The following is a 22,219-nucleotide window of genomic DNA, read 5'->3' as shown; positions in this document are numbered from 1 at the left end:
CTGACTGCGTGGTCCCTCTAAGCCTTCAGGAATAGCGTCTGTTCCTTGCGGGAGTTCCTTGGTACATTGCTGGGAACGTGCTTCCCCAGAGACCCCAAGCCGTTCCCCCACTGGGCCTCCTCTAAGTTTCCCGACACCTCTTGGATCAACGGAACAACTGATCCCCTCGACAAATCCCCCTGTCTCCGCAAGCAATTTATCTGCCCTCCTAACCAAAAGGGATACCCTAAAAACTTCCCACCAATCTCCTGCCACGGATATGATAAGCCCCCCAGCTGCGGCATTTGACTTCCAGTCGAACCACACGCATTTTCCCACACGTTCCCAGAACTGGCAGCTGTCACTTCGAGGTAATTGCGCCCGACAGTTCTAACAACGCTACCAGCCCGCCTACTCAAACTTTCAACCAATCCCTGTCGCTTTCCCTCAGCCAAGCACTGCCACTCACCCAACAACTGAGAGGTCTGCTCCGCCCACGTCTCCGTCCCTTTAGGGCTGGACATTATTCCAACAGCCAGGCGGAGCCCACCTCTGCTGAAACATTCCAACCAGACCTTCCTCGCACTCTTAACAGCATGGACAGCCCATAGCCCCACCACCTTTTCGTCAGCGCTAGTCGGAACTCGAACAATGACCTCCGGGCTACCAACAGCAGCCACCCCACCCAACACACATGCAGAGATAACTGGCAATCGCACACCCACAAAGGCACACCAGCTCTTCGCCGCAGACACAATTCAAAGAGGGCGATCACACAGCTTCCACAGAAATCAATCCCGGACCAGCACCCCACAATGTAACCCCTGGGTCGCCTCAGGCATCGCTCAAACTCGTTCTAGTCTAGGGGGAGCAGCCTTCGGCCCCGCCAAACTGGGTAATCAGTTGATGTGGATGCTGTGTGATGTCCCCGCCTTGCCCAACAAACAGACAGTACACCTTATGCGATTAAATGAGTACAATTTATAAAGATTACTATAACTAAGCGATTACTAATGATACAGTATATATGAATAAGAGAAAAAAAGAAAAGGCGCAAAACTTATCAAAGTCCAAACCACTTCGTGCACAACCGTTGGAGCTCAATTACTGAAGTCTTCTGGTATTCGATCCCCTCCGAATTTCTCGACCCGCCTCCTGGGACCCCCACGGTGGTCGACCAGACGCTCCACACTCCTCTGTCTCCGTCTCCTCTCCTCACCGAAAACCTTGGGCCGGGGACCCCCGCTCGGGGTCCGTACCGTCGCCCAGCTTCCAGCACCCCGTCCTCTCTCTCTCACTCCATCGCGCCGACTCCCCAAAACCCCCACCAACAATCAGTTTATAGTCCCAAACAAGCTTCCAGCACTTATCATAACAAAGACGCTAGCATTCCTACTATTAACACAGGCACCAGCATTCCTACTTTTAACAAAACAAAGACGCCATTTTGATTACATACACAGTAACAAAGAAAAGGGAAAAAACCCCCGTTACAAGAAGATATCACATGGGACACTGGAGTTTTACATTCAACCAACAGCAGACAGCATCTTGGTGCATTTCACACAAGGCCAGTGCTTCCCTAACATCAAACTCAAACCCTGCCTTAATATCTGTGCCCCTGAATCTTGATCAGGATAAATCCCCAGAATATCCTTGGGTTGCATTTTGGTTGTTCATGCAAATGACGCATTTCACTGTATGTGTTGATGTATATGTGATAATAAACCTGAATCCAAATCCACAGACTTCTGAAAACAAACGAGAAAATCTGCAGATGCTGAAAATCCAAGCAACAGAATGCTGGAGGAGCTCGGCAGGAGAAGAGTAAACAGTTGTCATTTTGCCATGCACCTATGCTGTGTCAAGCCAGAACAAGCGGAATCTCCCAATGGCCACCTATTTTAATTCCACTTCCCATTCTCATTTTGATATGTCTATCCATGGCATCCTCTACTGTCGTGATGAGGCCACACTCAGGATGGAGGAAGAACACCTTATATTCCGCCTGGGTAGCCTCCAAACTGATGACATGAACATCTATTTCTCAAATTTCTGGTAATGTTCCCCCCTCCTCAACATTCCTCATCCCCTTTTTCCTCTCTCACCTTATCTCCTTGCCTGACCTTCACCACCCTCTGGTGCTCCTCCCCACCCCCTTTACTTTCTTCCATGGTCTTCTGTCCTCTTCTCCAACTCCATATCTCTTTCACCAATCAACTTCCAAGCTCTTTACTTCACCCCTGCCCTCCCCCCACTTTTTAAATCTACTCTTCATCTTTTATCTCCAGACACGCTGAAGAGTCTCAGCCCAGAACTGTTTACTCTTTTCCTTAGATGCTGCCTGGCCTGCTGAGTTCCTCCAGCATTTTGTGGATGTTCCACAGACTTTTGTTCAGAATGGAGTGGACTAGCCTAAAGACAAAAATTATATTAAGAACTTGTGAGAGAGGTCATAAGACCAAAACATATACGAGCAGAATTCAGCCACTTGGCTCATCAAGTTTGCTCAGCCATTTCATCATGGTTGATCCGTTTTCCCTCTCATCCCCAATCTTCTGCCTTCTCCCCGTATCCCTCCGTGCCCTGACTAGTGAAGAATCTATCAACCTCCGTCTAAAACATCCCAAGTGATCTGGCCTCCACAGCCACCAGTAGCAATAAATTCCACAGATTCACCACTCCCTAACTAAAAAAATTCCTCCATCTCTATTCTAAAAGAACACCCCTCTATTCTGAGGCTGCATCCTCTGGTCTTAAGACTCCCCCACCAGAGGAAATATCCTCTCCACATCCACTCAGTTCAGGCCTTTCAACAACAATGGGTTTCTACGAGGTCACCCGTCATTCTTCTGAATTCCAGTGAATACAGGCCCAGAGCCATCAGACACTCATCATATGACCAGCTGTTCAATTCTGGAATCAACTCAAAGCAGTTTCAGCTAAGAATAGGCTGGAAACAGATGCAAAAATAGTCTTTCCTTGAGTTATGGTTTATCAGTAAGTCTAAAGCACCAAACCAAAGGAATATTTAAAAGAAATTTCTGTTGGCAATTACCTGTTATATTGTCAGATTAAAAATGTATCATTGCAGAAGAAAGCATCCCTGTCTGACTAAAAACTCTATGCAGGGTCAACCCATGGAAGGCTGCTGGACCAGACAATATTCCTGGTAGAGTGCTCAGAGGATGTGCAGACCAGCTGGCAGATGTTCTTCAACACCTCCCTGAGCAGCGCCGTCGTTCCAACATGCTTCAAGGACGCCACAATTGTCCCCATGCCCAAAAAGTCTTCAGTGTCCTGCCTCAATGACTACCGTCCCCCTGCACTCACATCCATCATCATGAAGTGTTTCAAGAGACTCGTCATGAGGCACATCAAGACCCTGCTAACCCCTCACTGGGCCCCCTGCAGTTCACGTATCATCCCAACCACTCAACAGACGACACCATCTCCACCACCCGCCACCTGGCCCTCACCCACCTGGACAAAAAAGACACATACATTCGAATGCTGTTTATAGACTTCAGTTCAGCATTCAACGCAATCATTCCTCAGCACCTGATTGGAAAGCTGAAACTGCTGGGCCTGAACACCTCCCTCTGCAACTGGATCCTAGACTTCCTGACTGGGAGATCTCAGTCAGTCCAGATCGGGACCAGCATCTCCAACACCATCACACCTAGCACGGGGGCCCCCCAGGGCTGTGTGCTCAGTCCACTGCTGTTCACTCTGCTGACCCACGACTGTGCAGCAACACACAGCTCGAACCACATCATCAAGTTCGCCGATGACACAACCGTGGTGGGTCTCATTAGCAAGAACTATGAGTCAGCTTACAGAGAGGAGGTGCAGCAGCTAACGGACTGGTGCAGAACAAACAACCTGTCTCTGAATGTGAACAAGAGATGGTTGTTGACTTCAGGAAAGCACTGAGTGACCACTCTCTGCTGAACACTGACGGCTCCTCCATTGAGATCGTTAAGAGCACCAAATTTCTTGGTGTTCACCTGGCAGAGAATCTCACCTGGTCCCTCAATACCAGCTCCAAAGCCAAGAAAGCCCAGCAGCGTCACTACTTTCTGCAAAGGCTGAGAAAAGTCCATTTCCCACCTCCCATCCTCATCACATTCTACAGAGGATGTATCGAGAGCATCCCGAGCAACTGCATCACTGTCTGGTTTGGGAATTGTACTGTTGCGGATCGCAAGACCCTGCAGCAGATAGTGAGGTCAGCTGAGATCATCGGGGTCTCTCTTCCCGCTATTATAGACATTTACACCACACGATGCACCCGCAAAGCTAACAGCATTGTGAAGGACCCCACGCACCCCTCACACAAACTCTTCTCCCTCCTGCCATCTGGCAAAAGGTACCGAAGCATTCGGGCTCTCATGACCAGACTGTGCAACAGTTTCTTCCCCCAAGCCATCAGACCCCTCAATACTCGGGGTCTAGACTGACATTGTAATGTGTCCTCTACTGTGCCTATTGTCTTGTTTATTAATTATTGTACTGCCCTGCAATGTTTTGTGCACTTTATGTAGTCCTGTGCAGGTCTGTAGTCTAGTGCAGTTTTTATTTTGTTTTACGCAGTCTAGTGTAACCTTGTGCTGTCTCACATAGTCTAGTGTAGCTTTGTGTTGTTTCATGTAGCACCAGGGTCCTGGAGGAACGCTGTTTCGTTTTTACTGTGTACTGTACCAGCAGTTTATGGCGAAATGACAAAAAAAGCAACTTGAACTTGAACTATAAGGCAGCGGTTCTCAATCTGGGGTCTACAAGACCCCTTGCTTAATGTTATAGATCTGTGGCATAAAAATGGTAGGAACCCCTGCTGTAAGGCATGTATGATGAATAGCCTGAAGTATATCTTCTCCTGGTGTCAAAACGGTACTAGTGTACCATTATACTAGTGTGGTGGTGTAGTGGATAGTGCTTGTCACTCTCACTCTCAGCTTCCACCGCTGGCTAGCAGTCTTGCTAAAAGGAGAGCTGAGTGTAGAAGTCTCTCGCTGCCAGTACATAGCCTCTCCAACAGCAAGCCTCATGTAGCACCTCCTCGCTGGTGACACACAGAAACTGAACTCCTTTTCAACTCAGGCTGAACTACAGAGGACAGGGAGGAAGTCTGGCCCCTGCGTGCATAGCATGCAGGCCCACCGGTTTATGAGCTAGATCCCCAGCAATGTATAAATAGCCCCACTGCCTTGTGGGCAGCCTCGAGAGAGATGAAGGCTACGGGAATAAATCCAGACAAGAAATCTGAAGTGGAGCCCCTAAAGCAGCTAGATGTCATTGAACATCCTTCCTGCAGCTCCTGTAGCCAAGCTGGTGCCAAACATATTACTTTATAAGCTTTCCTTTGCACTACACTAGTAAGGCCGAGAGGCGGACCTTGACAACCGAGAATCTCTGGATCTTCATACCTTCTGCCCAGGCTTGTGATGAAGACAATCATCATCCATTGCCAACCAACCACATCTTCTACTCCAGAGGCCACTGAGCTGAGGGGTGTGTTAAACCCGACCCTAACTACAAGGGAGGTAGGACATGTTCCATCTCTGTCTGAATTAAACAACATCCTTCATTTAACTCACTCAGTGTGAACTGAAAACGGGTTCCTATTTAAAAGACAAGCACAAGAGTTTCTGCAGATGCTGGAAATACAGAGCAATACAAACAAAAGAAAGCATCTATGAAGGGGAATAATCTGTCAATGTTTAGCATCAAGACCATTCATCAGGACTGAAAAGGAAGGGGGAAGACGACAGAATAAGAAGGTGGTGGGGGACGGGGGGGAAGGAGTACAAGCTGGTGCGACCAAGTGAGGGGGATGAAGTGAATTTCATGATGCCAGGTTGGAAGCTCCCCAGCCAGCTGGTACTCCTTCCTTTTCCCCCACCCCACCTTCTTATTCTGGCTTCTTCTCTCTTCCTTTCCAGTCCTGATGAAGGGTCTCAGCCAAAAGATATTGCCAGAAATTTGAAGTGCAGAAGAATCAAGTTTGGGGATAGTAACAGGAGAGTGGGAGTGAGATCAGGAACAGCAGTCTGAGGGGACATTTACTCAGTGCTCCTTTATGACTTTTGTAATTTCATCCAATTGTTTAACACAGCCAATACTTCCTGGTGTTCTTTAGATTCATTAAATATTGCACCAACCTTTATCACACAATTTTTGTTTTACATGCAAAAGCAACTGATGACCAAAACAAAATGTTCAATGTTCAGAACAGAATCATTTTACTGCCAGCATGTGAAACAGCAGAATTGACTGTGGGTCAGTGCCAAGCATAAAACACAGGACAATACCATAATAAAGAATACCTTAAGCAACAAGAACTTACAACAGAAAAGTGCAAACAGCCATGAGCAAATGATAAGAATCAAACGAGTAAATGTGAACGCATGGACAGGCTCAGCAGGGGTGACGCAACACAGCTTAGGCAAGAGCCTTTGTTTATAGATATCGGATTGGTCAAGGAGCACAGGCCTTACCTACTGCTTCCTTCCTGTCAGTACATTTGTAATCTACTGACAGATACCGTAGGGTACACCTAGCTGGGTTCACTTGCTGTGGAACAACTGCGAACAATAGTTTGGCCCACAATTATTTGCGAGCTTGAAACACTCTAAAAATGTCACCATAATAGAAATTATAGACATTGTTCTCAGTTGAACCAAATTAAACAGGCATAAGCCGTCAGTCATTTTATGTAGACCAGGACACACCCAAATTTATCAATGTAATCTGTTACTTGGCAAAATACTTGCAACAGACATGATCAGAAAAAATCCGGTTGTACCAGTGAGCTCTGCAATAACTCAGTGTCAATGGCTTAAGTCAAGCTTCATTTCAGAAAGTGAGAAAAACATTAGAGGACATCAAACTACATCAACAATAGGTGAACTATTTTGCCAGGACTCATTTGCTCATACATATCCCTGGTCTACCAGAATGTGTCCTTGCATGGCCCTGAGTTACATTCCAGACTCCAGGGTTGGGTGGGGGTTTAAGAAAACCAGAAGGTGTAAGGTAGCAGTTCTATTGAAGGTGATAACAAAGGCTTGCTTGTGAAGGTTCTAAAAAGAAAATTCGGTACCTGCTTCCTTGTTAGAAGTACAAAGAAAGAATACTGTATTGTATGTTTATTGTTTATTATCAAGCAAATCATACAGGGGCAAAGTATAGACCTGTCTGTAGCAACAGTGCTGTGGTGCAGGTGGTTGAGAGTTTCAAATTCCTAGGTGTAAATAACACCAGCAACTTGTTGTGGTGCAGCCAAGTAGACACCACAACCAAGAAAGAAACACCAGCACCTCTAATTCCTCAGAAAGCTAAGGAAACTTTCAGGAGACACCATAAGCATATGCTATATGAATGCATCACAGTTTAGCACGGCAACTGCTCTACACAGAACCATAAGCAACTGCAGAGAGTTGTGAATGCAGACCAGTTTATTACAGAAACTGTATTTTCTGTAATTTCTGTACAGAAACTGTACCTCCACTGACTCCATCTACACCATGCTGCCTCGGGAAAGCAATCTGCATAATCAAGGACCCCTCCCACCAAACTAACACTCTGTTCTTCCCCTCCCTTCAAGCAAAAGGTACAAAAGTCTTAAAGTATGTATCAGTAGCTCAAGGGCAATTTTTACCTCACTGTTGCAAGACTCCTAGATGAACTCTAGGTCTCTCAATCTACCCTGTCTAGGTCCTTGCTCTTCGTGCAGCTGCACTTACATTTCTCTGTGATTGTAACACCACATTCTGCTTTATTTTCTCTTGTACCATCTTGATGTATGGAATGATCTGTTTGGATGGTATGCATAAAAAGTTTTTTCATTATATCTCTGTACGTGCAACAATAATAAACCAATAGGAGCATGAAGTAGCTACAGAAAAATTAGTCCCAAATAAATGCTATTGGCAAATGGTTGGCACCGGTACATTTTGCCAATGGACTCTAAAATACCTGAGCCACAATCTTGATTAGCCAAAAGCACAACATCTCCTACAGAGCATCTGAAAGGTGAAACCCAACAGGTCTAAATACATTGTATTTTAACCACACTAAAAGCTACACACCTCCACGGGGACCACAACCTTGTCATGGTTTGTCATGTCTCAATGCTGTGCTGGCCGGAGTTAGGGCTTTGTGCTTTGGCTCTTGGTAGGGTCACTCATACCAAACAGGTCGAATGGTAGAGGCCAGACTAAGAATGGTCCACCAGTCCTCCAGGTTCGGGGTTCTGCTCAGGGCTAACAAACCTGACTGGTCAAACAAAATGTTATGTAAACTGCAAAGAATAACTCTTTGACATCTGCATGTGACGGTATTCCATGAACCACACCTAGAGCACAATGGAGAAGATGGCCAACAACAGACAGAGATGGAGGACCTACATTGCTGCCCTGATCTCCAGCAGACATAACAGGCAGTAATGAAAAACTACACAACTACTAGTACATTGTCTAAACCAAGCAGCACAGGAATATTTAATCCAATGTTGCCATCACCCTGCCTTGTCTAACTGGATCCTGGACTTCCTGTCAAGATTGCCGGCAGGTGATAAGAGTGGGCTCCCTCACCTCTGCCCCTCTGACCCTCAACACGTGCCCCTTAGGGCTGTTTCCTAAGCCTCCTGCTTTACTCTCTCTATACCCATGACTGTTTCCCACTCACAGCTCCAATCTGTTAATTAAATTTGCTGACGACACTACACTGATTGCCCTAATCTCAAATAATAATGAGGCAGCCTACAGAGAAGAAGTCATCACTCTGACACGGTGTCAAGAAAACAACCTCTCCCTCAGTGATGCAAAAACAAAAGAGCTGGTTGTGGACTACAGGAGGAATGGAGACAGGCTAACCCCTATTGACATCAGTGGATCTGAGGTTGAGAGGGTGAACAGCTTTAAATTCCTCGGCATACACATCACTGAGGATCTCACGTGGTCTGTACATACCAGCTGTGTGGTGAAAAAGGCACAACAGTGCCTCTTTCACCTCAGATGGTTAAAGAAGTTTTGTATGAGCCCCCAAATCCGAAGAACTTTCTACAGGGGCGCAATTGAGAGCATCCTGACTGGCTGCATCACTGCCTGGTACGTGAATTGTACCTCCCTCAATCGCAGGACTCTGCAAAGAGTGGTGCGGACAGCACAGTGCATCTGTAGTTGCGACTTCCCACTATTCAGGACGTTTACAAGGACAGGTATTGTAAAAAGGGCCTGAAGGATCATTGGGGACCCAAGTCATCCCAACCACAAACTGTTCCAGCTGCTACCATCTTGGAAACGGTACCGCAGCATAAAAGTCGGGATCAACAGGCTCTGGGACAGCTTCCCCCACCAGGCCATCAGACTGATTAATTCATGCTGATACAACTGTATTTTAATGTTATATTGACTGTCCTTTGTACATACTATTTATTACAAATGACTGTAGATTGCACATTGCACATTTAGACGGAGACATAACGTAAAGATTTTTACTCCTCATTTGTATGAAGGATGTAAGAAATAAAGTCAATTCAATTCAATCAAGTAGAGAAAGCAAATTTAAAAAAGGATTGATTTAATAAAGAGAGAAAGTATGAGGAGTCACATGATGCAATGACAGAGATGGCTGCTTAGAACAGTGCTCCGCGCTGGTGATATATAATTATCCTTTAAAAATTCGCTTTCACAGTCTATTTTATCACTGTTGCAGCTCTAAAGTGTTACTGTCCGTGTGAGATGTCAAAACAACTTAAACGAAGGCTTCTGGAGATATTAAGAGGCATTTGAGGTTACAGTGCTCTGGGCAGACGGCCTCTGGTCAAAATGGCAGAGGACCATCGTCTGAGGGAGACCAACAAGAGGCAAGTCATGACTTGGCTGACATATATGCGGCTTTGAAAAAAATCTCAGACAACCTGGTAGGCCTTGAAGATATATGCCGATCTGTATCGTTAGTGGAGTCAAAGCTGTCATCGCTGATAACCAGGCTTGCAGATGTCGAGAAGTGGTGGATAGGGAATGAGAAGTCAACCCATTGGCTACCAAAGCGGATATTGACTAGCTAACTGGAGGACATGGAGAACCGTAATCGGTGCAACAATATCTGATTCATCGGCATTCCGGAGGGAAAATAGGGGCAGGACATCATCGTGTTCATGGATAAACTCGCCAACATGCTCCGAGACTATCGGGAGGAAAAGCTTGAAATAGAACGTGCACACAGAGCGCTGGGCCCTAGACCCAGTACCAGAGATAGGCCTCGGCCTATCCTCGCAAGGTTCCTCAGGTCGAAGGATTAAAATTTTGTGCTGCGAGCAGTGAGGGTCAAGGGCAAATTTTCCTGGGACAACAATCATGTTATGATCTTCCCGGACTTCTCCAAGTTTAAGGAATGTAAGAAGTACTTCGGGGGCGGAATGTGAGCTTTGCGCTGCTTTACCCAGCCAAGCTAAGAATAGAGACTAAGGACGGTTTCAAGTTTTTGGAGTACCCACGTAAAGCAAGAACATTTATTGAGGAGATGGAGGAGTTTAACTACGCTAGTTAAATTGAACAAGATGTGAGTTGGGTTGTGTTTGTTATTTTTTTAAAACTTGCTGGATTGTATTGTACTGAAGCTACCTTATTCTCACGAGGGATGACATACCATTAAGTGTACTATGTTGACTGTGAAATTGCACTGGCATTGCTTCTGAGCAGTTAAAACTGGTCTGGCTGTTTCATGTACCATAATCCTTTGTGGAAGGGACATTTGGCCGTGTTCTGCGGCCACTGTTGCATGTGGGAGAGTTTTACGTGCCATTTTGTTACTTTTCAGTTTAAACGGGGGTTTATGAGTCAGTGTCAAAATATTGTAGTGTACTTGTTTGTTTGTCCTAACAGATAAAATATGTTTCATCACATAGAATGTTAACAGACTGGGGGATCTTATAAAAAGGAGAAAAATAATTAATAAGCTTAAGAGACAAAAATGGGATGTAGTATTTCTACAGGAAACACATTTATCAGCAGAGGAATTAGTAAAGCTACTGGGGGGGGGTTTTTACAGATCATGTTTTTTACAGTGTAGGGTCAACTAAGAGCAGGGGCATTGTAACACTTAACAATAGGCGGCTGCAGTTTAGATGTGAGAAACAGATCAAAGATGAAGCAGGGAGAATTCTGATTATTTTGGCAGAAGTACAGAAGCAACATATTATTTTAGCAAACATATATGCATCTAATACAGAAGATGCAGGATTTTTTGTTGATCTTGAAGGAAAGTTACATTCTATTGGAGATTATGATATCATACTTGGTGGAGATTTTAATTTGGTAATGGATCCAATCATCGACCGTAGTAAGATGTTGTCATATAGAACCTCAAAACTCACTGTGATGGTGCAAAAAAAATGTGTAAAGCCCTCGAGCTTGTGGATGTTTGGTGCCTTATGAATCCCAAAGGGAGGGATTACACATTTTTTTCTGCAGTTCGTAAAACATACACTAGGATTGCTTTCTTCCTAATATCCAAGTCACTTATTCAGTCTGTGTCTCAATGTGTAATTGGTAATATTATAATATCAGATCATGCTTGTGCTTGTCTAGAGACAATTCTTCAGTATAAGAGAATGCAGTCACATAGATGGAGATCGAATTCTTCCTAGGTTCAATATTTAGGCAAGCTATGAGACAACAAATCAAGGTGTATTTAGAAATAAGTACACCTACGGCCTCCTCGGCAGGGACTAACTGGGAAGCCCTGAAGGCAGTTTTGAAGGGATATACTTCTTATATAAAAAAACAGAATGATCAGAAAATTACAAACTTAGAAAATAAAATCAAAGAGATTGAGACAAAATTGAAGCAGCGGATGTCATCCAAAGATTTGAGAGAACTAACATGTCTGAAATATCAATACAATCTAATATCATCCCAGAAGTAGAATTTTGACTTTTCAGGGCAAGACAAAGGTAAGTTGAATCGGGGAGAAAGCTGGCAAGCTTCTGGCAAGATGTATAAAACAGACAGAATCAATATCTATCATCCCAGCAACTAGATCAGCAACAGGGGATACTTTGACGACACCTAAAGATATTAATGTATCATTCCAAGAGGATCAGGACTTATACACATCAACCTCCAACTCTAGTGAGGAAGAAATTGAAAGCTTTCTGAGGCCATTAGGGTTACCTAAATTGACAAAAGAATAAAAATACCTTGATTCCGCTATAACATTGGAAGAAATTACATCAGTGATTAAGACCTTACCTACTGGGAAAGCTCCTGGCCTAGATGGATTTACAGTGGAATTTTTTAAATGCTACGCAGAGGAGCTAGCTCCATTACTGCTGAGTATGTACAATGAGTCTATAGAGCAAGGTAATTTACCCTCTACTTTATCACAAGCACTAATCAAATTGATTCTGAAACAGGGTAAAGACCCTTGTGAATTTAAGAAATATAGACCAATTTCCCTAATCCCAATAGATGTGAAAATTTTATCAAAGATCCTTGCAAACCGCTTACCAGTAGATACAGAAATAACTTGGTTGATACATAGTGATCAGGTGGGATTTATCAGGGCTGCAGCTCATCTGATAACATCAGGCATCTGGTGAATATTATGTGGTCAGTGGCCGATAATCAGTCACCTATAGCAGCTATCTCACTCGATGTTAAAAAAGCATTTGATCGGGTGGAATGGGGCATCTGTTTAAGATTCTTCAATTTTTTGGATTTGGACCTATTTTTAAAAAATAGATTAGACTGTTATATAATAACCCTGAATCAACGGTTCAAACTAGTGGTTACATTTCACCTTACTTCTCTCTTAGAAGGGGTACCTGACAGGGTTCCCCACTTTCCCCAGTGTTGTTCTGTCTAGCTTTGGAGCCCTTGGCAACAGCTATCAGAGAGAATGAGAACATTATGGGGATATCTGTGGGAGGACAGGTTCATAAACTGATGCTTTATGTGGATGATATTTTATTATTTGTGTCAGACCCTAGTCGGTCCGTGCCATGTCTTTTTAATATCATAAAGTCTTCCCCTAGATTCTCAGGTTATAAGGTTAATTGGACAAAATCGGAAGCACTACTGTTGACTGCATATTGCCTTGCATCTGCTTTTTACCCAGGCCAATTTCACTGGCCATATAACCATATAACAATTACAGCACGGAAACAGGCCATCTTGGCCCTTTTAGTCCGTGCCGAATGCTTACTCTCACCTAGTCCCACTGGCCCACACTCAGTCCATAACCCTCCATTCCTTTCCTGTCCATATACCTATCCAATTTTACTTTAAGTGACAATACCAAACCTGCCTCTACCACTTCTACTGGAAGCTCATTCCACACAGCTACCACTCTCTGAGTAAAGAAATTCCCCCTCATGTTACCCTTAAACTTTTGCCCCCTAACTCTCAAATCATGTTCTCTCGTTTGAATCTCCCCTACCCTCAATGGAAAAAGCCTATCCACGTCAACTCGATCTATCCCCCTCATTACTTTAAAAACCTCTATCAAGTCCCCCTCAACCTTCTAGATTCCAAAGAATAAAGACCTAACTTGTTCAACCTTTCCCTGTAACTTAGGTGCTGAAACCCAGGTAACATTCTAGTAAATCTCCTCGGTACTCTCTCTATTTTGTTGATATCTTTCCTATAATTCAGTGACCAGAACTGTGACCAGACCAGAATAGGCCAAAGAAGGGTATACTATATTTAGGTATTAATTCTCCCCCTCAACTGAAGGATTTAGTAAAGGTAAATTTTGATCATTATTGCAGAGAATTTCATGTGATGTAGACAGATGATCATCATTGTATTTGTCAATGTTGGGGGAAGTAAATGACTTGAAGATGCAGAGCATTCCAAAGGTTAATTATCTGTCCCAATTGTTGCCAGCTCAAACCCCGTTAACATATTTTAAGCAATTTGATAAAATAACTAAGGGTTTTATTTGGAATGGTAAACGCCCTCGCTTAAACTTTAACAAATTACAATTGCCAGTTGAAAGGGGGGGGCTTAGGTTTGCCAAAGTTAATATACTATTACCCGGTACTATGCCTTTACTCTTAAGCATTTAGCACATTTGTCTCTTCCTCCAGAGAGAGTGCCTCCTTGCTATCGTATTGCGTGTTCTGCTCCTCCTCCCATCCCTCCATTACAATGTTTGTCTATCAAATTACCTCCTGAGGCAAGGTCTCACCCAATTATATTGCATATGCATTTGTTCTGGAATAAGGTAGCCAGATTATTTAAATTTAATCCATATTTGAATGAAGCCTTGAGTATCTGGATGAAACCAAAGTTCTGTATTGATAAGTCTCCTTTCTTCTGGAGGGAATGGCAAAGGAAAGGTTATTGGGAGACCTTTATAATGGTGAGAGTTTAAAATCTTTTAATCAATTAACCCTCCAGTACGATATCATTAGGTCACAATTTTGGAGATATCTTCAACTGCGTCATTTGCTACATACAACTTTTGGTTCTGCACAGCAACCCCCACAAGTTGCTATGATACTGTCTACTGTACTGGCTGCATATGGTAAAGGTCACGAAGCCTCAACTTATTATTCAGCTTTAACACAAATCTCCAGGGACAAATTTCTGTTGGGTCTTAAAAGAGCATGGGAAAAAGACCTGAGTGTGACTTTTGAGACAAAGGAGTGGGAAAAAATATGTAAAAATGTCAAAACAGTGTCAAGAGACCTGAGGGTGCACCTTATTCAGTTTAAGATTCTACTCCGTTTCTATTAGACTCCAGCAAGGTTACATAGATTAGGGCTGAAAAATACCCCTGAATGTTGGCACTGTGAGGCGGATAAAGGGGACTTAGTACATGCGCTCTGGTCCTGTCTCAGAATTCAAGAATTTTGGATTATGATTCATAAATATATTGGTGAAATTTCAGGTATTCAACTCCCTTTCTGCCCCAGACTTTTTGTCTTGGGAGACACACTTGGGTTACTTGGGGATAAACACTCTCAAAATTGGATCCAAACAAGTATAATGGTAGGAAGACAAATTATACTTAGTAGGAACTTGGGGGGAACCATCATTTTAGGAGTGGGCCACAGAACTACGAGGGGTGATTGATAAGTTTGTGGCCTAAGGTAGAAGGAGATGAGTTATTAACTTCAAACTTTCTGCATAATCACTCAAAGAGTTGAACTGCATGTGCATGTAACAAGAGCTGTATAACTCATCTCCTTCTACCTTAGGCCACGAACTTATCAATCACCCCTGCTGTGGACACTTTCTGGAGGTCCAAGATCCGTATGCTCATGACCGCTGGACTAAGTGTGTAGCAGGGGACTATGTTGAAAAATAAATGTACTAGGTTTTCTAAAATTGACTCCTTTTACCTTGGGCCACGTACTTATCAATCACCCCTGCAGCCAAAGTGGCAGCCTTTGAACGCCATGTCTTACAAACAGTTTGATAGATTGGACATCTTTAAACAAAAATGGGGCAAATATTTAGGTTTCCTGGGGGGGAATAGTGATGAATCATATTGCTGAATGGCGGTCTTTCATGTTATTAGAGGTCTAAATTGACACACCTGGGTATTATATTGATATTTATTTCTGCCATGTTTGATTTTTATTTTATGCATAATTTTATGTTTTGTAGGTTATGCTTTACATAATTTCAACACTGACTCAAGGGTTCGGAGAAATTTTTTTTAAAGAATTCAATAAAATTTAAATCATAAAAAAAGAGAGAAAATATTTTTATTTTTATCAAAACTAAAGTTAAATTATAGTCAGTTCCAGAGAGGCCGTGAAACAGTAATTTAGATATAACTTTGCTAAAAAGGTATGAAGACAGAATCATTAACATCTAACCTTCTCATACTTCTTTAATGTTTAGCTTCATTTGTCGCATGCACATTGAAGCTTACAGTGAAATATGTTGTTTGTCAACGACCAGCACAGATAGACCATGCTTCTGGCAACAACATATCATATCCAAAACTTATTAACTCTAATCTATAGGTCTTTAGAATCTAGGAGGAAGCCAGAGTCCTTAGGGAAACCTACTCGGTCACGGGGATAACATACAAACCCCCTGCAGACAGTGGCAGGAGTTGAACCCAGCTTGCTAACTGCCATGCCATCAGGCTGCCTCAAACATGAGCAGCAGTACATTCTGCTGTGAAATACATTTCAAAGACGGGTTCCCAAAGGAGTAGTTGCAATCATACAATTACTGGATGAGCAGGAATTTGTTTAAACAAGAGCTGACTCCCTCATTGCCTCTCCACGGTGTAACTGCTGGAAGCAGGTTCATACCAGTGAGTACTATTCACTTCACTATTACAAAACCCACTACCGCAAAACTTAGCCAAATTTCATTTAAATAATTAAGTCTTTGCAATTTTGCAAGCTTCTGCTGTGTCCTTCCTAATTCTGATGAAAGGGCTTTGTTAACTCCTCTCACAGACGAGGAGTGACCTGCTGAGTATTTCCAACTTTATTCTACATTTACTTGTGTTGTTTAAACATTGACTGTACACTCAGTGACTGCTTTATCAGGAACCCGTTTTTCATGGTCTTCTGCTGCTGTCGCTCATCCACTTCAATGTTCGATGTGTGTTCAGATATGCTCTTCTGCACACCATGGAAACGTGTGGTTATTTCAGCTACTGTCAACTGCCTGTCAATTTGAAGAGTCTGGCTTTTCTCCTCTGACCTCGCTCATTAACACGGCATTTTTGCCCACAAAGTTGCCAATACAATATATGAGCAGAATTAGGCCATTCAGTCCATCCTGTCTGTTCCATTATTCCATCATGCCCGATTTATTATACCTCTCAACCCTATTCCCCTGCCCTCTCTCCATAACCTTTGACATCCTTACTAATCAAGAAGTAAGGGTTTAAATATACCCAATGACTTGGCCTCTACAGCTGTCTGTGGTAATGAATTCCACAGAGTCACCACACTCTGGCTAAAGGAATTCCCCTCACCTCTGTTCTAAAGGGATATTCCTCTATTCTATGGCTGTGGCCTATGGTCCTGGTCTCCCTCAATATAGGAAACATTCTCTCTACATCCACTTGATCTAGGCCTTTCAATATTCAATAGTTTTCAATGAGATCCACCCCCTAATTCTTCTAAGTTCCACCAAATAGAGGCCCAGAGCCATCAAATGCTTCTCATTATTCTCATGAACCTCCTCTAGACCCTCTCCAATGCCACTCACTGGATGTTTTTGTTTCTCGCACCATTCTCTATAAAATCTAGAGACTACTTTGTGTGAAAATCCCAGATCAGCGGTTTCTGATATACTCAAACCACCCCGCTCAGCACCAACAATCATTCCACAAAGTCACTTAGATCACATTTCTTCCCTATTCTGATGTTTGGTCTGAACCTCTTGACCATGTCTGCATGTTTTCATGCACTGAATCGCTGCCACATGATTGGCTGATTAGATATTTGCATTAAAGAGCAGGGGTACATGAACCACAGGGGTTCCCAACCTTTCTTATGCCATGGATCAATACCATTCTGCAAGGGTTCTGTGCACCCCAGGCTGGGAACATTTGCTCAACCACATCCATATCTGAGAGTGTATAAAAATATGTCAGTGTGATTAGTGGTATACGGATCCTTTAGAGAAGTCAGTCACCAAATAAGGTTAAGGGGAGATGCCACAGATAAGTAGTAGTTCATGAGTGATTTGGATCAGATCTCTGAAGCTAACTATTAGCAGGAAATGAATCTCAGGAAATTGACTTTGAACTTTGAGATGACTCAAGGATCTAGGGAGCAGAATTGAAATTTTTTTGAACAAAATGGTAGGGTTCACACACTTTACACGAGTAGTTTTAAGATCTACCTGCTCAAATACTAGAGAACATGCATTTTAGTACATGCCTCATATCTGTGTGCCAGCTGGTGGCGTAGTGGCATCAGCGCTGGACTTCGGGGCGAGAGGTCCTGAGTTCGAATCCGGCCGGCTCCCTTGCCAAGGTAAGGTGCCAAGGTAGCAACTTGACCTCGCAAAAAAACACAACTGGAGAAGGATGGGCTCCGCCAGGTTTCAGATGCCCAAGTACACACCACACACACACACACACACCTGTGGTGACCAGAACTAAAATGCCCAGACTCAGCATAACCCTCAGCCCTCTGTACTTATGAATCCCAGGATCCCTTACACTTCACGAAACATTCTTTTTATGAAAATCAGTGTTATTTGTCATTTTGTCATCAAAATATACAGTGAAATGCATTGTTTGCATCAAATCAGATCAGCAAGGATTATCCTGGGTAGCCCATAATTGTCGCCACGCTTCCGATGCCAACATAGCACGTCCACGACTCACGGACAATAATCATACGTCGTTGCATTGCGGAAGGAAAACCATAGCACTCATGCATTCTTGCAACACGCCTGCTATTTTTAAGGATTTATGCTCATTACAATCAAATCTCTATGTTCCCATAAGTATTACTAAGATGTACAGGCCTAAGGAGTCACGCCATCCAATTTACACCCAATTGACCAGCTGACCTCCTAATTGGTACGTCATTGAAATGTGAGAGGAAACTGGAGCACCCAGAAGCACTCCATTATTGCCATTTGTGCAATTTGGGTTTCTGATGTTTACTTTAGAAGGGTTCCATGGTGTTTTGTTTCATGGCTGTCTGTGGGAAGATGAATCTCAGGGTTGTATACTGTATACAAACTTTGCTAATAAATGTACTTTGAACTTTGAAAGCCACATGGTCACAGGGAGAAAATACAAACTCCTGACTGGCAGGGGTAACTGAGCCCAGGTCACTGACTCTGAAATAGCATTATGCTAACCACTGCACTACCATGTGGCCCATATGTACTGTGAACTCTTAAAGAATTTTTCTTAAAATACAGCAACCATACAGAAAATGTCTATAGGTGGTGGGGTGGAGATACATCTCTACCAAAGGAGGTGTAAGGTGCTCCTTCCCTTCGCTAGCCTGCAGGTCATTCTTGGATAAGATGTAGTACCTGCTTAGCCCCCCCAACCCCCGATCAGGGTCACGTGAAGTATGGGAGTTGCTGGTGCATATCACAAGTCCTGGTTATGTGACCACTGACACCAGGTAGACAATCTCTGAAGAGTATTGATAATGGCCGGGTTCACCTGTCTTGTAAAGACACTGCCCAGAAGGCAGCAATGGCAAACCACTTCTGCAGAAAAGTTTGCCAAGAATAATCATGGTCATGGGAAGACCATGATCACCCACATCATACAACACATCGCATAATGATGACAATGATAAAGAAATCTAAATCACCCCCTAAAGTGAAGTAATTGAATAGTAAACACAAGATAATTACCAGTGGTCGGTCACGGTGTGTGTTTACGGCTTCAACATTCAGGTAAATGGATTCCATTTTACAACCTGAAAGGAAGGAAAGGTTTAAATAGGATCAAATAAGTGAAAGTGGTCACCCTGGTGATTGGTGAGACAATGCACCATGAGTGTAGATACAAAGACATCATTCACAGCGGGTCCCAAACCATCATCTGACATGGAAAATATTTACTATTTCAGTGTCGAGAGAAGCTAATCATTTAATTTGAACCTGATGTGATGGAATTTAATCTCGCACTTTGTTCTTATTTAAAGGATCAAAGGTAAACTCAGCATTGCTCTTCTCATTGCTGCCATCAGGGAGGAGGTACAGAAGCCGGAAGCCACACACTCAACGATACAGGAACCGCTTCTTCCCCTCTGCCATCCATCTTCTGAATGGACTGAACCCACGAACACTGCCTCACTACTTTTTAAAAATTTCTTATTTTATTACACCATACTTATTATAACTCAGTTTCTTTTCCATTATTACATATTGCATTGTATTGCTATCGCAAAGTTGACAAATTTCATGACATGTGGCTGATATTAAACCTGATTCTGATAAGCTTTTTTGCCATATATATTTACCCAAGTTAGGAATTTGTTGTGGTCTGTTGGTACAAAATGCAACAAAAAATAACATTCAACAATTATAAAGAATTTAAAAATATGTAACAAGTTAGAGGTTAAAGAATGGATAAGGAATAAAATGTGCATAAATAAATGCCAGTTTACAATGTAAACAAAATTATAAAAATGGTTTAAAGTGCAGTGCGGTGATGGGGGTCAACAATAGATGGGGAGATGGGTGTGGGGTAACTAGAATGGTTGACTGGGAGTTAAAGGTAAAACATTAATGATTATTTCATAGATTTTACCTCCATTAATTCAGATTCAGATATTTATCATGTGTACATACAAACATGCAGTGAAACGCAACAACACATTTGATAAGCATAACTTAACAAATCCACTGAAAGAGCGGCAATTATTTTAGATAGGGCATAAGGGGAAAATCAAACTACCACTTGAGACACTATCATTCACATGAATGAGTTGACGCTGAACTCAGGCGCATTCATATAAAAATTTCAATCAGTTGGTTTGATTGTTTGGGAGCATAACCTTCCTGACAGATTGTTGATGGTTGAGGCATGCATGCACTCTTCACAATCATTCAACAAGTAAAAGTTCTTTATCTGCTCAAGATGGGGTTGCTACAACAGCCTGGGGATTTTCCTGATCATGAGGAATTTTGAGAGGAACATCCTAAGACAAGCCCAAATTTGACTCCGCTTGTTTTTACTGCTTTTTAAATTAATTTACTTCAAAATTTGAATAAATATCTGCAGTAACTTGCATTTATGGTGTGTTTTATAGCAGTAATAAATCCCATGAAGTGTAATGTGCAAAATAGAATGCAAAGGAAAAGAATTCGGGTAGATGTTTAAAACCCTTGAGCAGGGAGGGTGCCTCAAAATCAGGGGTTCCCAACCTTTTTTTTTGCTGTGGACTCCTACCATTAACCGAGGGGTCCACAGATCCCAGGCTGGGAAACCCTGCTCTAAATGGTGTAAGAATCACAAGGGGCATAAACAAGATGAATGCACTCAGTCTTCTTCCCAGGGTTTGGTAATCAAGAATGAGAGGGCACAGACTTAAGGTGAGAGGAGAAAGATTAAAGGGGAACTTGAAGGTCATTTTTGTTTTACACGGAGGGTGGCATGGAAGTGTAACGAGCTACCAGAGAAGGTGGTTGAAGCAGATACAATAACAACATTTAAAAGATCGCTGGACAGGTTCATGGAGTGGAAAAGTTTAAAGGATTGTGGGCCAAATGCTCGTAGGTTGTATTGGATGAATTTGGGCCCAAGAGCCTGTTTCTAAGCTGCCTGACTCTGTGACTATAAATGAGGGACATCAAAGTGGACAGGGAAGTGTTATGAGTGCTGAACAGACCTGATGGAAATGGGGTGCGGAGTTAACCATCCCCCCCCCCCTTTTAGAATTATGAACTAGTGCTATTGCTATGCTGCTAATGAGAGAGAGAGATGAAGCACAGAGGCAGGAACATCTGCTAAAGATAATAGAGAGAGACACACACATTTGATTTATGTATTATGGCTTCTTCCTGGATTGTTTACCTTTCACTGCAAGGACGTTACTTTGCTCGTTAACATTTCTAAGGAGACAGCAGGAGTGGCCTGATTTGATGGACGTGGTCATTTTGAGTTGATGAATAGTTGGTATCCCGTCAGTGGGGATAAAAGACAGGTGTGGGGAGACACCCTCAGACACACCAGTAGACACTGGAAGAGGGTGGGTGCACCCACAGGAAGGTGGGGGCTTCGGACTGAATCAGGAGATCGGTCAACAAAGCTCACAGTGTGACGGCAGGACTGGTGGGGACTCGTGTGTGTGTCCACTCATGCCAGAGTGACGAGTCCACCACAGAAGAACGGTCTAGCCGGAGGACGGAGGGGTCATAACCGAATGACCACAATGGTACGAAGGAATAAGACGACAACAGAAGGTTTGCCTGCTGCAGCTGTTACATCTCGCTCGCTCTCTCTCTCCAACAAATTACAATACAACCGCAACTACCTCAGCACACATGAACTGAGCTGAACTCTATATCCTCTTATGACAATTCATTTACCCCTAGATATTGATAGTTTGTTTATTGATTATTATTCCTACACTTCTATGTTTATTATTGCTAACCTGTTTTATATGTATATTTACATTTTTGATACTGTATTGTGTAGTTTACTAATAAACACCTTTAGTTTTCGGTACCACCAGACTCCAACGGATTCTTCTAATTCTGCTGGTCTGTAAGCCCAGTTACGGGGTACATAACAAATTGGGGCCTCGTCTTGGGAT

At 43.0% G+C, this 22,219-nt stretch overlaps 1 protein-coding gene across 2 annotated transcripts in view; it reads right to left on the bottom strand.

Moving 5' to 3' along the window:
- LOC140717382 (6-phosphofructo-2-kinase/fructose-2,6-bisphosphatase 2-like) overlaps positions 1 to 22,219 on the bottom strand; it is a 124,233-nt gene that overhangs the window by 22,146 nt on the left and 79,868 nt on the right. For both annotated transcript variants that reach the window (XM_073030911.1, XM_073030914.1), the window contains exon 13: positions 19,311 to 19,375. In XM_073030911.1, coding sequence (XP_072887012.1) covers positions 19,311 to 19,375 — 65 coding nt within the window. The remainder of the gene's footprint in view (positions 1 to 19,310; positions 19,376 to 22,219) is intronic.

Source organism: Hemitrygon akajei, chromosome 27 (genome assembly GCF_048418815.1).
Source record: "Hemitrygon akajei chromosome 27, sHemAka1.3, whole genome shotgun sequence".
Classification (NCBI taxonomy): domain Eukaryota; kingdom Metazoa; phylum Chordata; class Chondrichthyes; order Myliobatiformes; family Dasyatidae; genus Hemitrygon; species Hemitrygon akajei.
Note: the sequence above shows the minus strand (reverse complement) of the source record. Positions and strands in the feature narration are given on the sequence as shown.